This window comes from Saimiri boliviensis, chromosome 14 (assembly GCF_048565385.1).
Source record: "Saimiri boliviensis isolate mSaiBol1 chromosome 14, mSaiBol1.pri, whole genome shotgun sequence".
NCBI classification, from domain to species: Eukaryota; Metazoa; Chordata; class Mammalia; order Primates; family Cebidae; genus Saimiri; species Saimiri boliviensis.
Genome location: NC_133462.1, coordinates 80,751,865 through 80,768,889, shown reverse-complemented (window position 1 = coordinate 80,768,889; position 17,025 = coordinate 80,751,865). Strand labels below are relative to the sequence as shown.

Genomic DNA, 17,025 nt, shown 5'->3' with positions numbered 1-17,025 from the left:
AAGTTGCAGTTCTTTAAAATTGACAGCTTCTGGATTGCCAAGTCATATGCACTCATAGAATTTAGATGCAAATTGATCTGAATGCTAATATATGTGACAACATACACATGTCACAAGACAAGCTCAGACAGGTATTACTGGCACCTCCTTAGACCCCTTTGAAGTTTAAGAGCAGCTCATTGGTAATGCCAAAGAACTAGGAAAACTGCTTTACTTCATGGCCTCCCATCACAGCTGAGACAAAGATACCAGGAGTCTCAGGCACCTGGGTACTTCTTGTTTGTTCAGAAGGAAACCCAGCAAAGAAATATTTTTTTCTTGTCTGGCTTTCATCTACCAGCTCTGGGAAACAGTTTAGAAAAGCAAAAATGGTCAATAAACTCATTTTGTTCATAAAGAATTTGTATGGTGCTGATTATTTATGCATGTAAAAGATCAGATTAGGCCTTTACAGGCAAATTGCAGACTTGGAGACTACTGACAGCAAGTTCCATTGGCAAACACTGTCAATACAGACTGCATCTTAACCCTATTGTCATGGCTCAGCTTTCAGCTGACAATGAAGGCGATGTGTCTGAATAGTTGTAAGACGTTCAGGCTAAGCGAAAAAATGTATCAGGGGCAGGTAGAACCCAGAGCATCTCACAGCTGAATTCTGCATCAACAGCTCTATCCCCAGTACACAAAGTATCATAAAGGTTGCAATCTAAATTGAAGTCTAAAAATAGCACAATAAAATTATTTTCTTCTTTCACTCCACTAGAGAGCAAACAGGCTGACATCAATATCTGCAGGGCACAACTGACTTCTCGGAGTTGACGTAGGGAGAACGATTACACAACCGCCCTTTCTCATGAACAGACCGACTGTCCCAGAAAATAAGGAAAAGAAAGTAATTACCCTGTTGCCAAAAACCAATGATGGATATTTGATTATGATTATTAATGGTGGGGGGAAAGAGATAGACCGCTGAGCAGCAACCAACCACTAAGTGAATCAGTGTAAGGTTCCAGGAGGGGGATTAATTTTTGTTTTCTTTTCATCTCTCAGCCAGTCATTTGAATGAGATGACAAACTTTAAGCATGGCCTGCCACATCCTTATCAGTATTCAATGCCCCTGCACCATGGTCACATTATTTCCCCTGGATACACCAAGTGAAGTGACAGGCTCCTTGCTGTGGGGGATTGTTTTCCTTTGACTCTAAATGTGAAGCGGATGAAGCAGGGTAACTGACATGTCAGATTCAGGAAACTTATTTTCAAGGCAGCAGAAAGACATTTTGTAGCAAATATTTACTTCTCTGTTTGTTTCCTACTGATACTGAACATACATGATCTAATCTGAAGGATGCAGGATTTACAGTCTCTGTGAACAAAGGGATATTATGGCTCATTCTCAAGAAAACAACGCCATCAATTCCTTCAGCCCCTGGTGAAAACACTACTGCAGCTTGAAGTCACATTTGCTAAAAGAGAACAAAAGATACCATGAGGAATGTAGGTATAAACAAGGGTGTATAATTTCTCTGACTTTATATTGTTCCCTAAAATCGATTCCCCTACGCTCTTTACTCGTTCATTGAATTCCCAATAGACTGTCTGCCTCTAAGTCCATATAAACATTGCAGCTTCATCCAAAGATGACCATTCACAACTTGAGATCCCTAGACAGAAGAAGCTGGGGACAGAGAGGGCTGAATTAGAAGATGTTGGATGAGGGGAGTGATGTGTATCACTCTGTCTGTGCCCACCAGGGTACGAGGCACTTTTGAGGCATCCTTTCATTCTAGTGTATGATTTCACTGTGTAGTGAGTATTATTATTATGATCTCAACTTTACAGATCAGGACACAGGCTGAAGAACATCTGGTGTTTGCTCAGAGTTACCTAGCCAGCTGGTTGATGGATCCGAGAGTGAATCCATCCCATTGACAAAATCCACGATCCGATGGCACCAGATTTTCACTCATTTTACAAGAAAGATTTCAAAGTCTCCCTTTCTACCTGGGAAACACAATCTCCTGTTTTACACTGAAACCAAACACAGCACTTAGGAATTCATGTGACAAGTCATTTCGGTGTCAAATACACAGCAGGAGACCCATAAAGTCATGCTTATCTGATAATTTTTTGTAGTAGGTCTTGCTCATTTTTGTGAAAATACAGAAACCCTTCACTGGAGATGACAAAAACAACAATAGTAGTTGTAATTGGTTAACAGACATAACAGCTATTCATTATGTCCCAAACTGAACATTTCCCTGTGCTACTGGTTACAAACAATGGTTTCAGTTGAAAACTATTTCAAAATTCTTTGTACCCACATGAATACACATAAATATGTCATGACACAATTTCTGACATCTAATCCTTGTTATTCTTCCCAGAACTCTAATCTTTAGCCTTTTCAATATTCCTCATCCCACTACTACTAACAGTAGAAAAATGTTAACTGAGCATGTGCCAGTAATGGTGAAAACATGCTTTTCATAGCATTCAATCTGCATAACAGCACATTGAAGAGGGTACCACTTTATTTTCTTTTTTTAATGGACTTTTGCTCTTGTCGCCCAGGCTGGAGTGCAATGGCATAATCTTGGCTTACTGCAACCTCCACCTCTCAGGTTCAAGCGATTCTCCTGCCTCAGCCTCCTGAATAGCTGGGATGATTGTACGTATGTGCCACCATGCCTGACTAATATTTTTTGAATTTTTAGTAGAGATGGGTTTCACCATGTTGGCCAGGCTGGTCTTGAACTTCTGATCTCAGGTGATCCACCTGCCTTGGCCTCCCAAAGTGCTGGGATTACAAGCGTGAGCCACTGTACTCAGCCTACTTTATTTTCTTGTATAGACAGAGAAATGGAAATTTAGAGATATCAAATAATTTGTCCAAGATCACAAATTAGAAAATATTGAGTAAGCCAGAATTAGGTAACCTGACCCCAAAACTCTATGTTCTTGACCCCGTACTATGCTTTTTCCTCAAATGCCCTTCAGTTCATGTCCTTGCCAACCCCTGGCCCTTATTCATGCCAGCCCCTAATCTACAACATCTCCCTTTCCTCAGCTGTCTTAGCCAGCTCTTCATCCAGCTCAAATGCTATACTTTCTTAGTACCTTCCCTGGACTTCCCGCTTGGGCAGAACTAGTTCTTCCTCCATATTTTATTTCTTTAGCTCTTCATGTATGTCTGTAGTAATGTCCTTATCATGTCCCAGCCACAAGACAGTAAGCTCCTCAAGGGAAGGCCAGGTACCTTACTCATCCTTGTACCCCTTGTCCCCAGTCTGAGGTCTGGTAAATGGTGAAAGCTCCATGTAGAACTATCTAAAACTTCATCACTGGTTCTGTGTTTTGTTTTGTACCCTGCCTTCCGTCCCCGCATCCACTAGGGATGAGAACATTTTATCAAGATCTTCTGAGTGACATCTCTTCAAATCCATAATAATATTTTTGAACTTTCCTTCTCTTTTCTGTTTTTGTCAGACTAAAGGAGCCCGAAGTCCATCAAATTATACTCAAAATATTATTTAATTACCTCAATCATCCAATTTCTGTACTTTCCTTTGCAAGGTGTTGTATTCTCCACATTTTTTATTCTAATTTATGTTTCCTGGTAAACTTATACTTTATTTTAAAAGTAACTAAAATTTCCAAATTAATAAAATCTATAAAATAGAGGTGGCTGATTTAACCTCTCTAAGCCTCAGTTTTCTCATCTGTAAAGTGGGAATAATGAAATTATCTATATAATTAGACTTTGAAGAAAAAAAAACAGTTGAAATGTGAAGCACTAAAAACAGTGCCTATACATGATAGATAACACAACCAGTATCTAAACTAATATGATCATGACCACCACTACAATGTCCTCAAAGATCTGAGCCCTTACTACTTTCCTATGCCAATTTATTGCCTCTCAGCTCCAAATGTACTCTTAATGGACGGATCAGCAAAACTTTAGTTGGGCCCTTCAGATATTGTCTTTGCCAGCTAACACAATATTAAGTTTTGTCAGTAGACGGAGCAAGAAAGACCTCGCAGGAGAAAAGGGTCCCACCCACCCCATCCCCTACTTCCCACCGCCTATCTCCCACCTACCTCCCTAGCCCCTAACTCCTCTCCACCCCTCATCCCCTCTACCTCCCCCCACCTTCCTTCCCCCTACCTTCCCCCATGCCCCACCCCCAGTCCCATCCCAGTGTGCTCTCACTCAGCTCCTGAAAAGCAGACTGCTTCTCTGAACCTTGCTCCCACAGCATGCACGGACCTCTAGCACCCAGCTCCTGAAGCATGTGTTGTTTCGTCTGCTCCCAGTTCCCGTGATACAATGGCTTCTCCAGCACTGAACTTCTGCACCCCCTGACTCCTGCAAACATACAGCTTCCCCAGAGTTCAGCTTCTACTGTCTGGGCAGCTTCCCCAGCATCTGGATGCCAGCAGTTTCCAGAAGTCCCCTCAAGCACTTTTTTAGCAGATTGCCACTGGTGAAACAACTCCCTGTGAACGGTTTTCCTTCGTATCATGGAGGGTGAGGAAGAACTTTCAGAAAGTTCTTCCAGAAGTCATTTGCAGCAGGTTACGTTGCTATAGCACAACAGTGACTTCTTGTTTCTCCAGTTTGCCATGGTCATGCCCTCTCGGACCAGGTCTGGGTCTTATCTTGGGGGCAGGAAAGCCTGTATCTCAGCCCTAAGAGTAGTGGCTGCTTCATATATCTGCTACTCTTATGTTTTTTAGACTTGTCTTTACTTCCTACTGGTGAATCCCTCATGACTCCAATTCTCTGTTAAAATTAGCAATGAGTTGCATTAGACCACCCTGTTTAAATGACTAGATGGTTTCTGTCTCCTGATCTGCCCTTGACTGAAACACACATTGCCCTCATCTTCTTGCCATTACTGTGTACCCTCCCATGCCCTCAGCTTTTATTTTGTTCTTCACATACTCCAAGGCTATTCTTATCTTTGAGTATTTGTCTTTTCTGACTGCAATGACCTAAAATGTCACCGGATCTTCATATGGCTGACACCTGGGTGTTTCCCCTAAGTCACTTGCTAGAAGCTCCAATCTAAAGTAGTCCAGTCCAGTCCCTACAGCTTCAATTGCCTGCTAGCACATAAGCCTATATTATTTTCTTTGTAGCACTATGACTATCTGAGTTATCTTTTCCTTTTATCTGCCTCCCTCCCTAATTAAATGTAAGCTTCGGGAGAGCAAAGATAGTGTTTCTTTCATTTATTGGTACCAGAGCTCCAGGGAATAGAATAGTTGCCAAATAAGAAAGTACTTAATAAATAGTCATTTAAAGAAGATGAGAAGAAATAAAGGAGGGAAGGAAGGAAGAGAGGAAAGGAAGAACAGAAAAAAGAAGAAAGGAGAAAGAAAGGAAGAAGGCCGAGAGAGAAGGAGGGAGGGAGGAATTCACTCTATCATCCCCCTCCCATTCTAATCTAGTTCCCAACCCTAATGCTGCTGATTTAATCAATAATTTCCATTGCTTATTTTTACAATCACCGATGCTTAAAATCCTGGAATCACTACTCTGTTATTTCCCACACTCACTCACTAAAAGTCATTAATTAAAGAAAAAATTAGCTTTACTTCTCCTCTCTCTTCTCTAATAATCTCATCATTCTGGTCAGCTTTCCATGGAATCATGACTTTATTATCTTAATAGGCTCCTTACTGGTCTCTCTAATTTCACGTTCCTTTTCCTTTTCAATCTACTCTTAATAGTGTTGCCAACCATCTTTCTAACATACTGCCTTTCATCAAGCCCTTCCCCACTTCTCTGCATACCAATTGTTACTTGTTTCATCACACTTAAATATATTTGTCTACCTTCTAACACTCTCCTATATGGCCAAAGGCTACCTAACAGCCTTCACTGACCATCAAACCACACCAACCCTTTACGTCTGCTCAGACTGGTTCTCCCCAACCCCACGAACAAGTCATGTCATCCTTGTTCTGGGGACTTCACTCATAAAAGTCTCTCTTCTGGACAGGGGACAGTTCAAACTGTACTCCACAGAACCTTCATGGACAACCACAGCCTCACCGATCAGCTCCTCTTAACTCCTATAGTCCAAAAAACCTCTGGAATTATGAAATACGTAAGCTCTATCATTCTCTGTGGCTTCAAGGAGAATGCTGAACAAGCAGGGGAAAATGATAAATGAGAAACCACTGTTAGCCTCCAGTTGAGGATCAGTAAGAGCTCTAAAACCCAGAGGATCTGCCTGGCAGCTAAGATTCTGTTCTACTGGAGCACTCTATGACAGTCATCTGGCTAAAGTCACAGTCTTCCTCATCATTCACATATTAAAACTGATATGATACATTTTGCATGCCACTGGTATAGAAAACTTACTTAGAAAAGAAGCAACAATGAAAATTTTTCATAAATAGTTTTTGTTCTTTTAAACAGTCTCGGGCCAGGCACAATGGCTTATACCTGTAATCCCAGCACTTTGGGAGGCCTAGGCAGAAGGATCACTTGAGCCCAGGAGTTCAAGACAAGTCTGAGCAACGTTGCAAGACCCCATCTCTAAGAAGTTAAAAAATCAGCCAGACATGGTGGTGAGTGCTTGTGGTCCCGGATTCTAAGGCTAAGGTGAGAGAATCAAATGAGCCCAGGAGGTTGAGGCTGCAGTGAGCTATGATGGTGCCACTGCACTCCCACCTGGGTGACAGAGCAAGACTCTGTCTCAAAAACTGTAATCTAATTTAAAAGAGAATCCTCTCTTCTATTTTCATCTTTTATACTTTGCATATTTTTCTTCTCTTAAAATTGTTGAGTAAAAGGCTTTCTTTGGGAAGAACTCTGTCTTTCCTCACACTTCCACCCCTCAAATAAAGGAACTGAGGAAAGTAAGAGCATAGGTATCTTTTAGCTAAATGGTGTCAGTCCCCATCAGTTCAAAGCTTCAGGGCTCTTGAGCAAAGAGAAATTAATGTTCTAAACTGACATATAACAAAAAGTTAGAAACCAACCAGATGCCCTTCAGTGAAATATGGTAAGCAAGTTGTAGTATGTGCACTTAATGGAACATCAATTATCATTAAAACCATGTTTATAATTATCATATAGTAACATAAAAATATTTTTTTGGAAAATCATTTAGCTGAAAAAAGCAGTATTTCCAAAATCAGTGCATACTGATTATGCACTGATTTTATTAATTATGACTGTTTTCCATTTGGGGGAATCTTGGGTGGTATACTGGAACTATAAGGAGTAAAACATTAATATCATCACGGTGTGAGTCACAAACAGACCTCTGAAAAATCTAAAATCTAAAGAGGATTCTGTTCCCATTTCTGTAGGACTGATCCTTTTCTGACAGAATGACTGATAGGTCTACAGTAAGAAGATAAGTAATGGTCTGATGGGTTCTATTTCTCAAGCCTATGGAGTTTTGCTTTCAAAAGTTGTAGTGCCAGATGCAGAATAATGTATCTAGTCCCACACCTTTTGCCTAACTGTGGATTATAAATATATACGGCTAAATTATTAAAAAGCAGTGAAAGGATAAAAATTGAATAAAAATGGTTTTCTATCGGTGGAAGGTAGAAGACAGAATCAAAGTCAGGTTGGAGAGAGAATAAAAGTCAGACTTCTCTGAATGCATCTTGTTTTCTACACTTGACTTTGAACCACAAGGTTAGTGTCATATTTGCTTAAAAATAGCAACTACTAAGTGGAAAGCAAAATAAAACTAATAAGCCTATCTGTGCATCAAGCTAACTGTGCATTGAGTTGGTAGTTTAACTACACTAAGGGGAATTAATTAAAGTGAGTTTAAAACTCTGCAATTTAACTGTATATCTCTAGTAGAATTTATCTTAAGAACAAAAGAAACTGTAGTTATATCTTAAGTTGTTTTTAGTTATTATATTAATAATATCACTATTACTATAAAACTATATATATCTCTGTATTATAGTATACTCCTAATATACCATTACATATGTATATGCATTAGGATTTATATATATATATACATATATCAGTATACCATTACATATAGAGAGGATATACTATTTCATATATCAAGGTAGAAAAATATATAAATATATATACTTATATATACATATATAAGTCATTATACTGAGGATATTAGGAACCAAAGTTTTTAGCATAAGAGAAAATAAATACAAATATAATATAATAGAAATTAAGTAAAACCATGTAATATTAAATTTGAATTGAAAATAACAGTATAAACCTGCGATATGAGTTCTTTTGGTAAATAATTTTCTAGATGTGTCTAATGATAAAGCCAAGAAACAATGATGAGCCCAGTAGCTCTGGGCACCTACAGCAGCAGTCCCCAACCTTTTTGGCACCGGGGACTGGTTTCATAAAAGACAATTTTTCCACAGATCAAGAAGGATAGGGATGGTTTCAGGGTGATTCAAATGCATTACATGTATTTTACATTTATTTCTATTATTATTACATCATAACATTTAATAAAACAATTACACAACTCACCATAATGTAGTATCAGTGGGAGCCCTGAACATATTTTCCTGCAACTAGACGATCCCATCTTGGGGTGATGGGAGACAGTGACAAATTGTCAGGCACTAGATTCTTATAAGGAGCAAACAACTTGGATCTCCGGCATGCAAAGTTTAGGTAGGATTCAGGACCCTATGAGAATCTAATGCCACCACTGATCTGACAGGAGGCAGAGCTCAGGCAGTAATGTGAGTAATGGGGATTGGCTGTAAATACAGATGAAGCTTTGCTCACTCATCTGCTGCTACCTCCTTCTGTGCAGCCTGGTTCCTAACAGGCCATGGACTGGTACTGGTCCCTGGCCCAGGGGTTAGAGACCCCTTATCTACAGGAAATAGGGTATGGTCTCTAAACACCATTTCCTTCTAAAAGAAACAAGGACTCCCTTGGAGTAAACACTGATTTGATATTTGGGGCAGTAAATATACAAAATGAGTGCTAAAACATTTTGTTACATCAGAAAACAATGAAGTTTCTAGATTAATGTCAAGAGTCTGTAGCCAATCTGAAGGGGCTCTCATTGGCCAAAGATGGGGCAATTTGAAAGAGAATAACTTCTGCAAAGAACTGAAATATCATGAATATATAAAACCGTGACTTCCTAATAATGCACATACATTGATATACAGACACTTTTTCTTCTTTGTAGGATGCCAGAAAACCAGTTATTCTTCTGGAAATGGATGCATTAGGAGAAAGAATTAGGTATTTCTCCTGGCTGTCTTTCATAAATTGTACCTCAGGATAATCAAATAGAAGAAAGTTTATTTTTTATGGAATTCTGGCTAAAAATGAAGACTGAATGACAGAATTAGATTATTGCTACTCTGTAACCCCCTCATGAAGTAATGAATCTAGGCCATAATCTTCAATGTAGGTAAAAAGCTGATGGGGAATTTGATACAAGAAGTACGGAGTGCTCAACACCTCAACTCAGCAACTAACCTTAACATCACAGGAGGGAGACAACAGACATTACTGGCTTCCCCATGTGGTACAATACAAAGTCATGACACTATTGATGAAGCATTCTTGGCCATAAAATCAAATTCTTGGCCATAAATATGACCATGTCTCAAGACCTAACTACCAGTGTACGGAAAATACAGGAAAAAAAAAATCACACGTGAATGACCACAGGAACACATTTCCCAAATTCTGTAGGATAAACAACCTAGTTCTCTCAAAAACAAAGAAGGAAGTAAAGGAAAAGGAGAGGGAACCGACAGATTAAAAGAGACCTAAGACACATGTCTCAATTTGAATAAACCACTTGTTAAAATAAAATATTGAGACAACTGGGTAAAACTGAAACACTGAATATCTATCTGATGATATTAAAGAATTCTTATTAAGTTTTTAAGTGTGATAATGGTTTTGCAGTTATGTTTTAAGTCTTTATCTTCTTAGAGGTATGCACTGACATATTTATGGATTAAATAAAATGTCTAAGACTTGTTTCACAATATTCCTGTTGGTGCTAGGGTGAGGGTGGTAGATTCATGGCTCCCCAAATACGTCCATGTCCTAATCCTGAGAACGTATGATTTTTATCTTACATGGAAAAGAGGATTTTGCAGATGTGACTAAATTAAAGATCTTGGGATGGGGAGATGATCCTGGATTATCTGGTGGATCTCATGTAATCACAAGGTTCCTATAAGAGGGAAGTGGAAGAGTAAGAATCAGTGTCAGAGGAGATAGCGATGTAATGAGGAAGCAGAGATTGAAGTGATGCACTTTGAAGACGGAGGAAGGGGCCACAAGCCAAGGAGTGCAGGTGGCCACTAGGAGATGAAAAAGACAAGCAAATGGGTTCTCCCCTGGAGCCCTCAGAGGGAACCAGCCCTGTCAACACCTTGACTTTATCCCAGTGAATTTGATTATGGATTTCTGGTTTTCACAACTAGAAGAGAACAGCTTTGTGTTGTTTCAGGTCACGAAGTTTGTGACTGTTACAGCAGCAACAGAAAACTAACAGGGTGGAAAAGCAGGTCAGAGGATAGCTGAAACTAGTTTGGCCATGTATTGAAATTTGTTGAATTTGTAAGGTGCCTACATGGAGCTCATTATAATTTCTCTAGTTTTGTATATGTTTGGAAATTCCCACAGTAGTCATTTTTTTAAGTCTTGCTAAGGAACTCCTGTTGGACCTTTGGCAAGATGCTGAATCTCTCTGAGTCCCAGTTGTCTTATATATTCTTGTTAATAATAGAGCTCATCCCTCACTGGGTTGTTAGGAGACATACAGGACATAGTCCCTTTAAAGTATTTAGCATATTATCTGACGTACAGATCTCCTGATGAAGGTTAGCTATTGATATTATCACTGCCTGTCATTTTCAGACATTTCCAACACACATTTGAAAAACGTCTGGAATCAGTCTCTCTACCATCATCACTGCAATCTTCTAAAATGTATTTGTGCCGTAAGTATTTAGAGTCTTAAATCACAAATATTCCATTTTTAAAAGCTCTTGTTTCTGTTTGATTGTTTTGATGGTTTCCCCAGAGAGTGAACAACTTCAGTGCGAAGGTATGGTGTTAAGCACAATACGGAGCTTAGAAAAGAAATCTCTATCCTAAAAAAGTAACTGGCTGGCCTCTCAGGTTCCAAAGATTCCACAGTCTTTTCCCCAGGATGAGTGTCTGTGCTTCTTGTTTGTTCTCTAACATGCAGCTAAGAATCAGAAGTCTTATTATCCTATGGAAACTGGAAAGAGAGCTTCCTTTTCTCTGTCCCAAAGTTGTATCTTGCTCTGAAGCAGCCACAAGAAAGGTCAACCCGGCTTTTTCAGGAACACGTTAGTGGTGGCTGTTCTGTGCCCCATTCATTCACAGAAGCACTGCATTTTCTGCTCAGTGGTGGCAAAAGGATCCCTGGCAGGGCATAAAGCGAGATTCACGGCTGACACCCAGAGGCTATGAAATAATCAGCATTTTTTAAAACATCCCTTTTCCTGTACACTATCTCAAGTTATCTTCAGGCCCTGGAGTCATGCTGGAGCTGGAGATGGGATTCACACACCCATTAATGAACACTTTGCACCAAAAGAGTTAGGACCTTCACTCCTGATACCAGTCCTGGTAAGAAACGGAATCACAGTTGCCCGCAGCCTGGCCTCACCTCCTGCCTCAGAAGTCAGAGGACTTAGGAGGAAAGTGCAGTGAGCCATGTAGACACTTGATAAGTAAACTAATGAGCACAGGCTAAAACATTTTATTTCACTTTTTATTTGAATAAACTTATGCGGTACAAGGGTAATTTTGTTACATGCATAGATTGCCTAGTGGTTAAATCAGGGCTTTAGGGTACCCATCACCCAAATCATGTACCTTATACCCATAAGTAATTTTTAATCATCCACCCCCTCTCATTCTTGTCCTTCCAAATCTCCACTATCTATCATTCCTTTATGTCCATGTGAACACATTTTTTTTTGTTTTTGAGACGAAGTCTCACTCTGTTGTCCAGGTTGGAGTGCAATGCTGTGATCTCGGCTCACTGCAACCTCCGCCTCCTGGGTTCAAGTGATTCTCCTCTCTCAGCCTCCCAAGTAGCTGGGACTACAGGCACGTACCACCACGCCCAACTAACTTTTCATATTTTTAGTAGAGCTGGAGTTTCACCATGTTAGCCAGGATGGTCTTGATCTCCTGACCTTGTGATCTGCCCACCTCGGCCTCCCAAAGTGCTGGGATTACAGGCACATGCCACCAAACCCAGCTAATTTTTTTATTTTTAGTAGAGACAGGGTTTCACCATGTTAGCCAGAATGGTCTCCATCTCCTGACCTCTGATCTGTCTGCTTCGGCCTCCCAAAGTGCTGGAATTACAGGTGTAAGCCACCATTCCCTGCATTGAACACATTTTTTAGAACATACTTATGCATGAAGAACACATGATATTTGATGTTCTGTGTCTGGCTTCTTTCACTTCAGATAATGACTTTCAATTCTATCCATGTTGCTGCAAATGACAAGATTTCATTCTTTTTATGACTGAATAGTATTACATTGTGTACATATACCAAATTCTCTTTATCTAATCACCCACTGATTCCATATCTTTGCTGTTGCAAATAGTGCTGTGATAAACATGTAAGTGCAGGCATCTCTTTGATACATTGATTTCTTTTCTTTCCGGTAGATTTCCAGTAGTGGGATTGCTGGATTGAATGGAGGTTCTATCTTTAGTTCTTTGGGAAATGCCATACTGTTTTCCATAGAGGTCGTACTAATTTAAATTTCCACCAACAGTATGGAAGAGTCTCCTTTTCTCCACATTGTCACCGACATCTGTTGTTTTTTGTCTTTTAAATAACGGCCATTATGACTGGGTACAATGATATCTCCTTATGGTTTTAATTTGCATTTCTCTGATGATCAGACATGTTGAGCATTTTTTCATATACCTGTTGGACATGTGTATGTCTTATTTTGCAAAATGTCTTCTCGTTAAAGTATTTCTTAAATTCCTCCAGAGGCTTTTGAATTTCTTGAAGAAAATTACTATACAGATTGATATTATTGATTCCTTTTATTACAATACTAAGCTAGACTTAAAGAAACTGGCATAGAAAGCACTGGTTAGCAAATCATAAAGCTGGCAAAATTGAGTGTGGCTATAAGAGTTGAAATTCATGCTTCCACCCTGCTGCTAATTATCCACAGGTTTTTCTAGGAATTCTTATTACAGAAGTAAAGCAAACAGAAGCATCCACTAAAGTGCAGATAAACCAAGTTTCTCCCTTAAAATCTATGTGAAAAGATCTGGTTATGAGGTGGTTGATGAAACAATGTCTCTTACCAGAGTTTTACTAGGCTTACTTGCACATTTTTTGAGGACCTAGACGTCAGGCTTGTATTTATTTTTGTGACTTAAGAAAAAAGACCAGTAAAATGATCCAGTTAAGAAATAACGTTAATTTTTAAAGATTGCTGGGTTTATTTTAAATGATACCATGTTTGAGCATGTTTATTCTTGTTGTTGTCTTCAGTCAAGCTCAAACTCTGAGGCGAGGCAGAGCTGAACGTGCAGAGAGAAACGCCCCCCACTCTGAGACCACCAAGGCCAGCCCCGCACCCGCACACACTTCCTTCACCATTCTGGTCCCAGACACCCGAATCATGCTTCTCTGCTGCTGCTTTGACTCACGTGACCATGCTTAGTGTGTGAGCTTTGGAGATGCTGACTTGAGGAGTATGGCTGCAAGAAATATCGTGTTGCAAACATAAACATGTACCCCTGTAAGAAAAAAAAAATATTCCCACTGACTCAGGATCACAGAAACAGCCACAGCTCTTCACAGAAAGACGACATGAGTTTGGAGTGGGAGTGAGGAGGATACTCTGTGTCATATCTTGCCTGCCAATGCTTTAAACAGCTAGCTTTCCTAGCTTTTCACTTTTGAGCCCTGAAAATAGAGTAGTATCTAGATGATGTCCTTGCTACTATTACTAATATGACTATTTATTTAAAAAGGATGTCCCACTCCCAACTAGAATTTTACAATCTTTGCTTGCAAATTAAAAAAAAGAAAAAAACAACGCTAGCTCCACTGTTTGGGGAAAGGGGAGGGAAACTATAAGTCTAGGAGAAACGCATGTGATCACACCACGAACACAGATCTGAACGCAGGACTGCCACGGACAAGAAGAAACAACTGACGTCTTGGTGGGTCGTCGATGACATTTATCAACTACACCATCAAAGATGCTTGCTCTTAAGTTTTAAAACCAGCTCAACAGCATCGTGATCCAAGTGATGTGGTTTATTTGAAGGACACGGGAAAAGCCTTCCCTGCCTGAAGTTACTCTTGGACCAGCAAGCCCCGGACCAGCAAGCCCTGTCCCTCAATTCACTGCTTCTAGACCTTTGCATAAGGTTGTAGCCATCTTCCAAATGTGTATTTATTCTTCTTTTAAAGAACAAGACATTGGCATGGCTAGTCTTACAATTCTCAAAATTACAATGGACTGGAATCCGTCAAGTGAGGCAATGGGGGCAGGTCGTAGAGGAAAGAGGAGATGCAGCCCAATATTACAGGCCCATGTACCCTCTAAGTAACATATGGTCACCACTCTCAGTAACAACTCATCTGCTTTTTCCTCAACGTTATAACCAGTTTCATTTGCTTCTTACTCCTGAGTTCAGGTAGTGCTAGTTCCTCTTAGACTGACATATCAGTCGCCATTTTGGAGACATCGGTCTGCCTCCAAAACCCTGTCATGAGGTCAAGTGGCTGTGATTAAAGAGTCAGAGTTGGAGATGTATGCATGGAATCTGAAGCCAAATGAGCAGTCAATTTGCTTTCAGGAGTCTGTCTCTTGAGATTCGTATGTCTGGATATTGTCCCACTGAATTCTTCTTAGAGAAGAATCATTCTTTCTAGACAGACTAACATAGCTGGAGATGAGAAGCCAAGCTCCCATCATCACAGCTGCTATATAACGCCCTAAACACTCACCACCTGGGAAGCAAAGTTGGGGCCACATTCATTCTGAAGTCATACAATTACACTTGACTAAACTCTTCCAGCTGAAAGGCTTCAGAGTCACTTACAGACGTAAGGAATCAGATAAAACATGCTCAGGTGAGCCCCTAGCCCTCTGGCAGGCCGAAGGCCAAGACTTCTTACAGAAACACATCTTTGCTTCATGCTCCTCTGATAAGCCCACACAAATGAGCACACTTATGCCAAAGCAACCCTCCAGAACAATTTCCATTCAGTAACTACTAGAGTTGACAAATGCCATCAACAAAACAAAAGAAAATTCTACTGAGCAGCAACAAATCAAGAACATTCCAGAGACACAGAGTCAATTAAAAGAGACAGGCTGGAGTTCATCTGCAAAGTGAGACAGAGCAGTGTCATTACCACGCTGCACCGGTGGAACACATCCATTGCAAAACCACAGCTGATAACCAGCATGTTCACTTATTTTCCCATTTACAGAATAATAAAGGAAATAAGTCAAATGACTTTGTGTAATTGTCACGAGTCATCATGTTGGTGATTCTCTCCTTTTTCTTAGTCTACTAAATAATTGTATGATTTCTACCGGGGAATTTTTTGCTTAAAGAAGTACAACTGAAAGGCCCTGCTTTTGGGATGAATGGGAGCTACAGAATTATCTTTTGAGGCTTAACATACAATATGATCACATAAAATTCTCTCAGCTTGAGAAATTTCATCTTTACATCAGCAGCAATAGAAGGGAAAACAATGTTTTCCACCTGAGGTGGTTGTGATAAGGAATTTAGAAGCCATCCTGATGTGAGCTTCCAGATATAATGGGATATAGCCCAGCACCTAAAGTGTCTGCAGCTCACTCCCTTGCAATGAATGTTCTCACAGCTGTTGTATGACTCAGGGTGGCTGGAGGGGAAGGGTGAGAAGAGAAAAGGAGCAAAATCATAGAAAATGTTGCATGTAATATTTTGTCTAACCTACATTTGCCACAGCTGCTGCGGAACTGTCATCAGTAAAGTGAGATAAGGACATCGAGCAAGTCTCAAAAATGGCTGCGTGCTAGAAATGAACATCTGAGAAACCCCATGAGGAGTTTAACTTTTATTAACATGTGACTGAAGCTAACAGGTTCTTACCATGTTAGCAAATTAAACTATCATACAATCTTGACGATGCTTCCTTGAATCGTTAAAAAGTCTTCTCATTTAATTAATGACAAATTGGTTAACTACCTACTGGGGTTTCCATTGATACAGCAAATAATTTTTCTTAAGATTTCTCAACTCCCAGCCAAAATGCATCAAAAACACTCAGGCTATAATGGATTCTCTTGAGTTTATAGAAATCATCTAAGATCAAACATTCACTATTAATTAAATTGTCTTTTTAAGACTGACAGGTGCCTTGAAATGTGCACACTGTGAGGCATGTTGACACATCTGGGGATAATTGATATGCAGGCTCATTGAGCACCATGGACATAACCTACACAAGACACTGCCTTTCTTAGCTCAGTCCACGTGATAATCACAACCGAATGTCTTTCTGCCAACTTAAACTAAAGAAAGAGGAACGCTCTTTCCTCAATCACAGGGCACCTTGACAAGTCTCAGACCTTCTTAAATACTGGTTGATTTCTCAGTTGATCTCAGTGGGCAGAGTGATCTTGTCATCGCTTTACAGCAGATACTTTTGGATGAATTGAGCAAACCACAGTGGAGCCTGTTTACCACGAAGCCTTTTGTTTTAAGTGATAATCTCCTGTCTATTTTCTATTCTATTAGTGAAAATCATGATCATCTTCTTTTTTTCAGGCTATCTTTCAAAGACACCACCATATTCAAATAAGTGTTGAATTATCAACGACAAAGAAAATGATGACAGGCAACTAAGACCCCATGGATTCCATCCTTGTAGTGCTACCCAGATTCTTCCCACGCTGCTACGTCCTGGGAAGAAAACCCTCACCAGACAAGTCCATGGGGCTTCACTTCTAACCTTCATTCTTTTTT

At 39.9% G+C, this 17,025-nt stretch overlaps 1 protein-coding gene across 13 annotated transcripts in view; it reads right to left on the bottom strand.

Moving 5' to 3' along the window:
* Positions 1 to 17,025, bottom strand: part of DISC1 (DISC1 scaffold protein) — a 380,547-nt gene that overhangs the window by 75,419 nt on the left and 288,103 nt on the right. Inside the window, exon 11 of one of the 13 annotated variants that reach the window (XM_074385320.1) lies at positions 8,158 to 13,785. The exons of the other annotated variants lie outside the window; for them this stretch is intronic. Coding sequence (XP_074241421.1) covers positions 13,692 to 13,785 — 94 coding nt within the window. The 3' untranslated portion in view covers positions 8,158 to 13,691. Of the gene's footprint in view, positions 1 to 8,157; positions 13,786 to 17,025 lie in introns of those variants that run through there. 13 annotated transcript variants of the gene reach the window in all.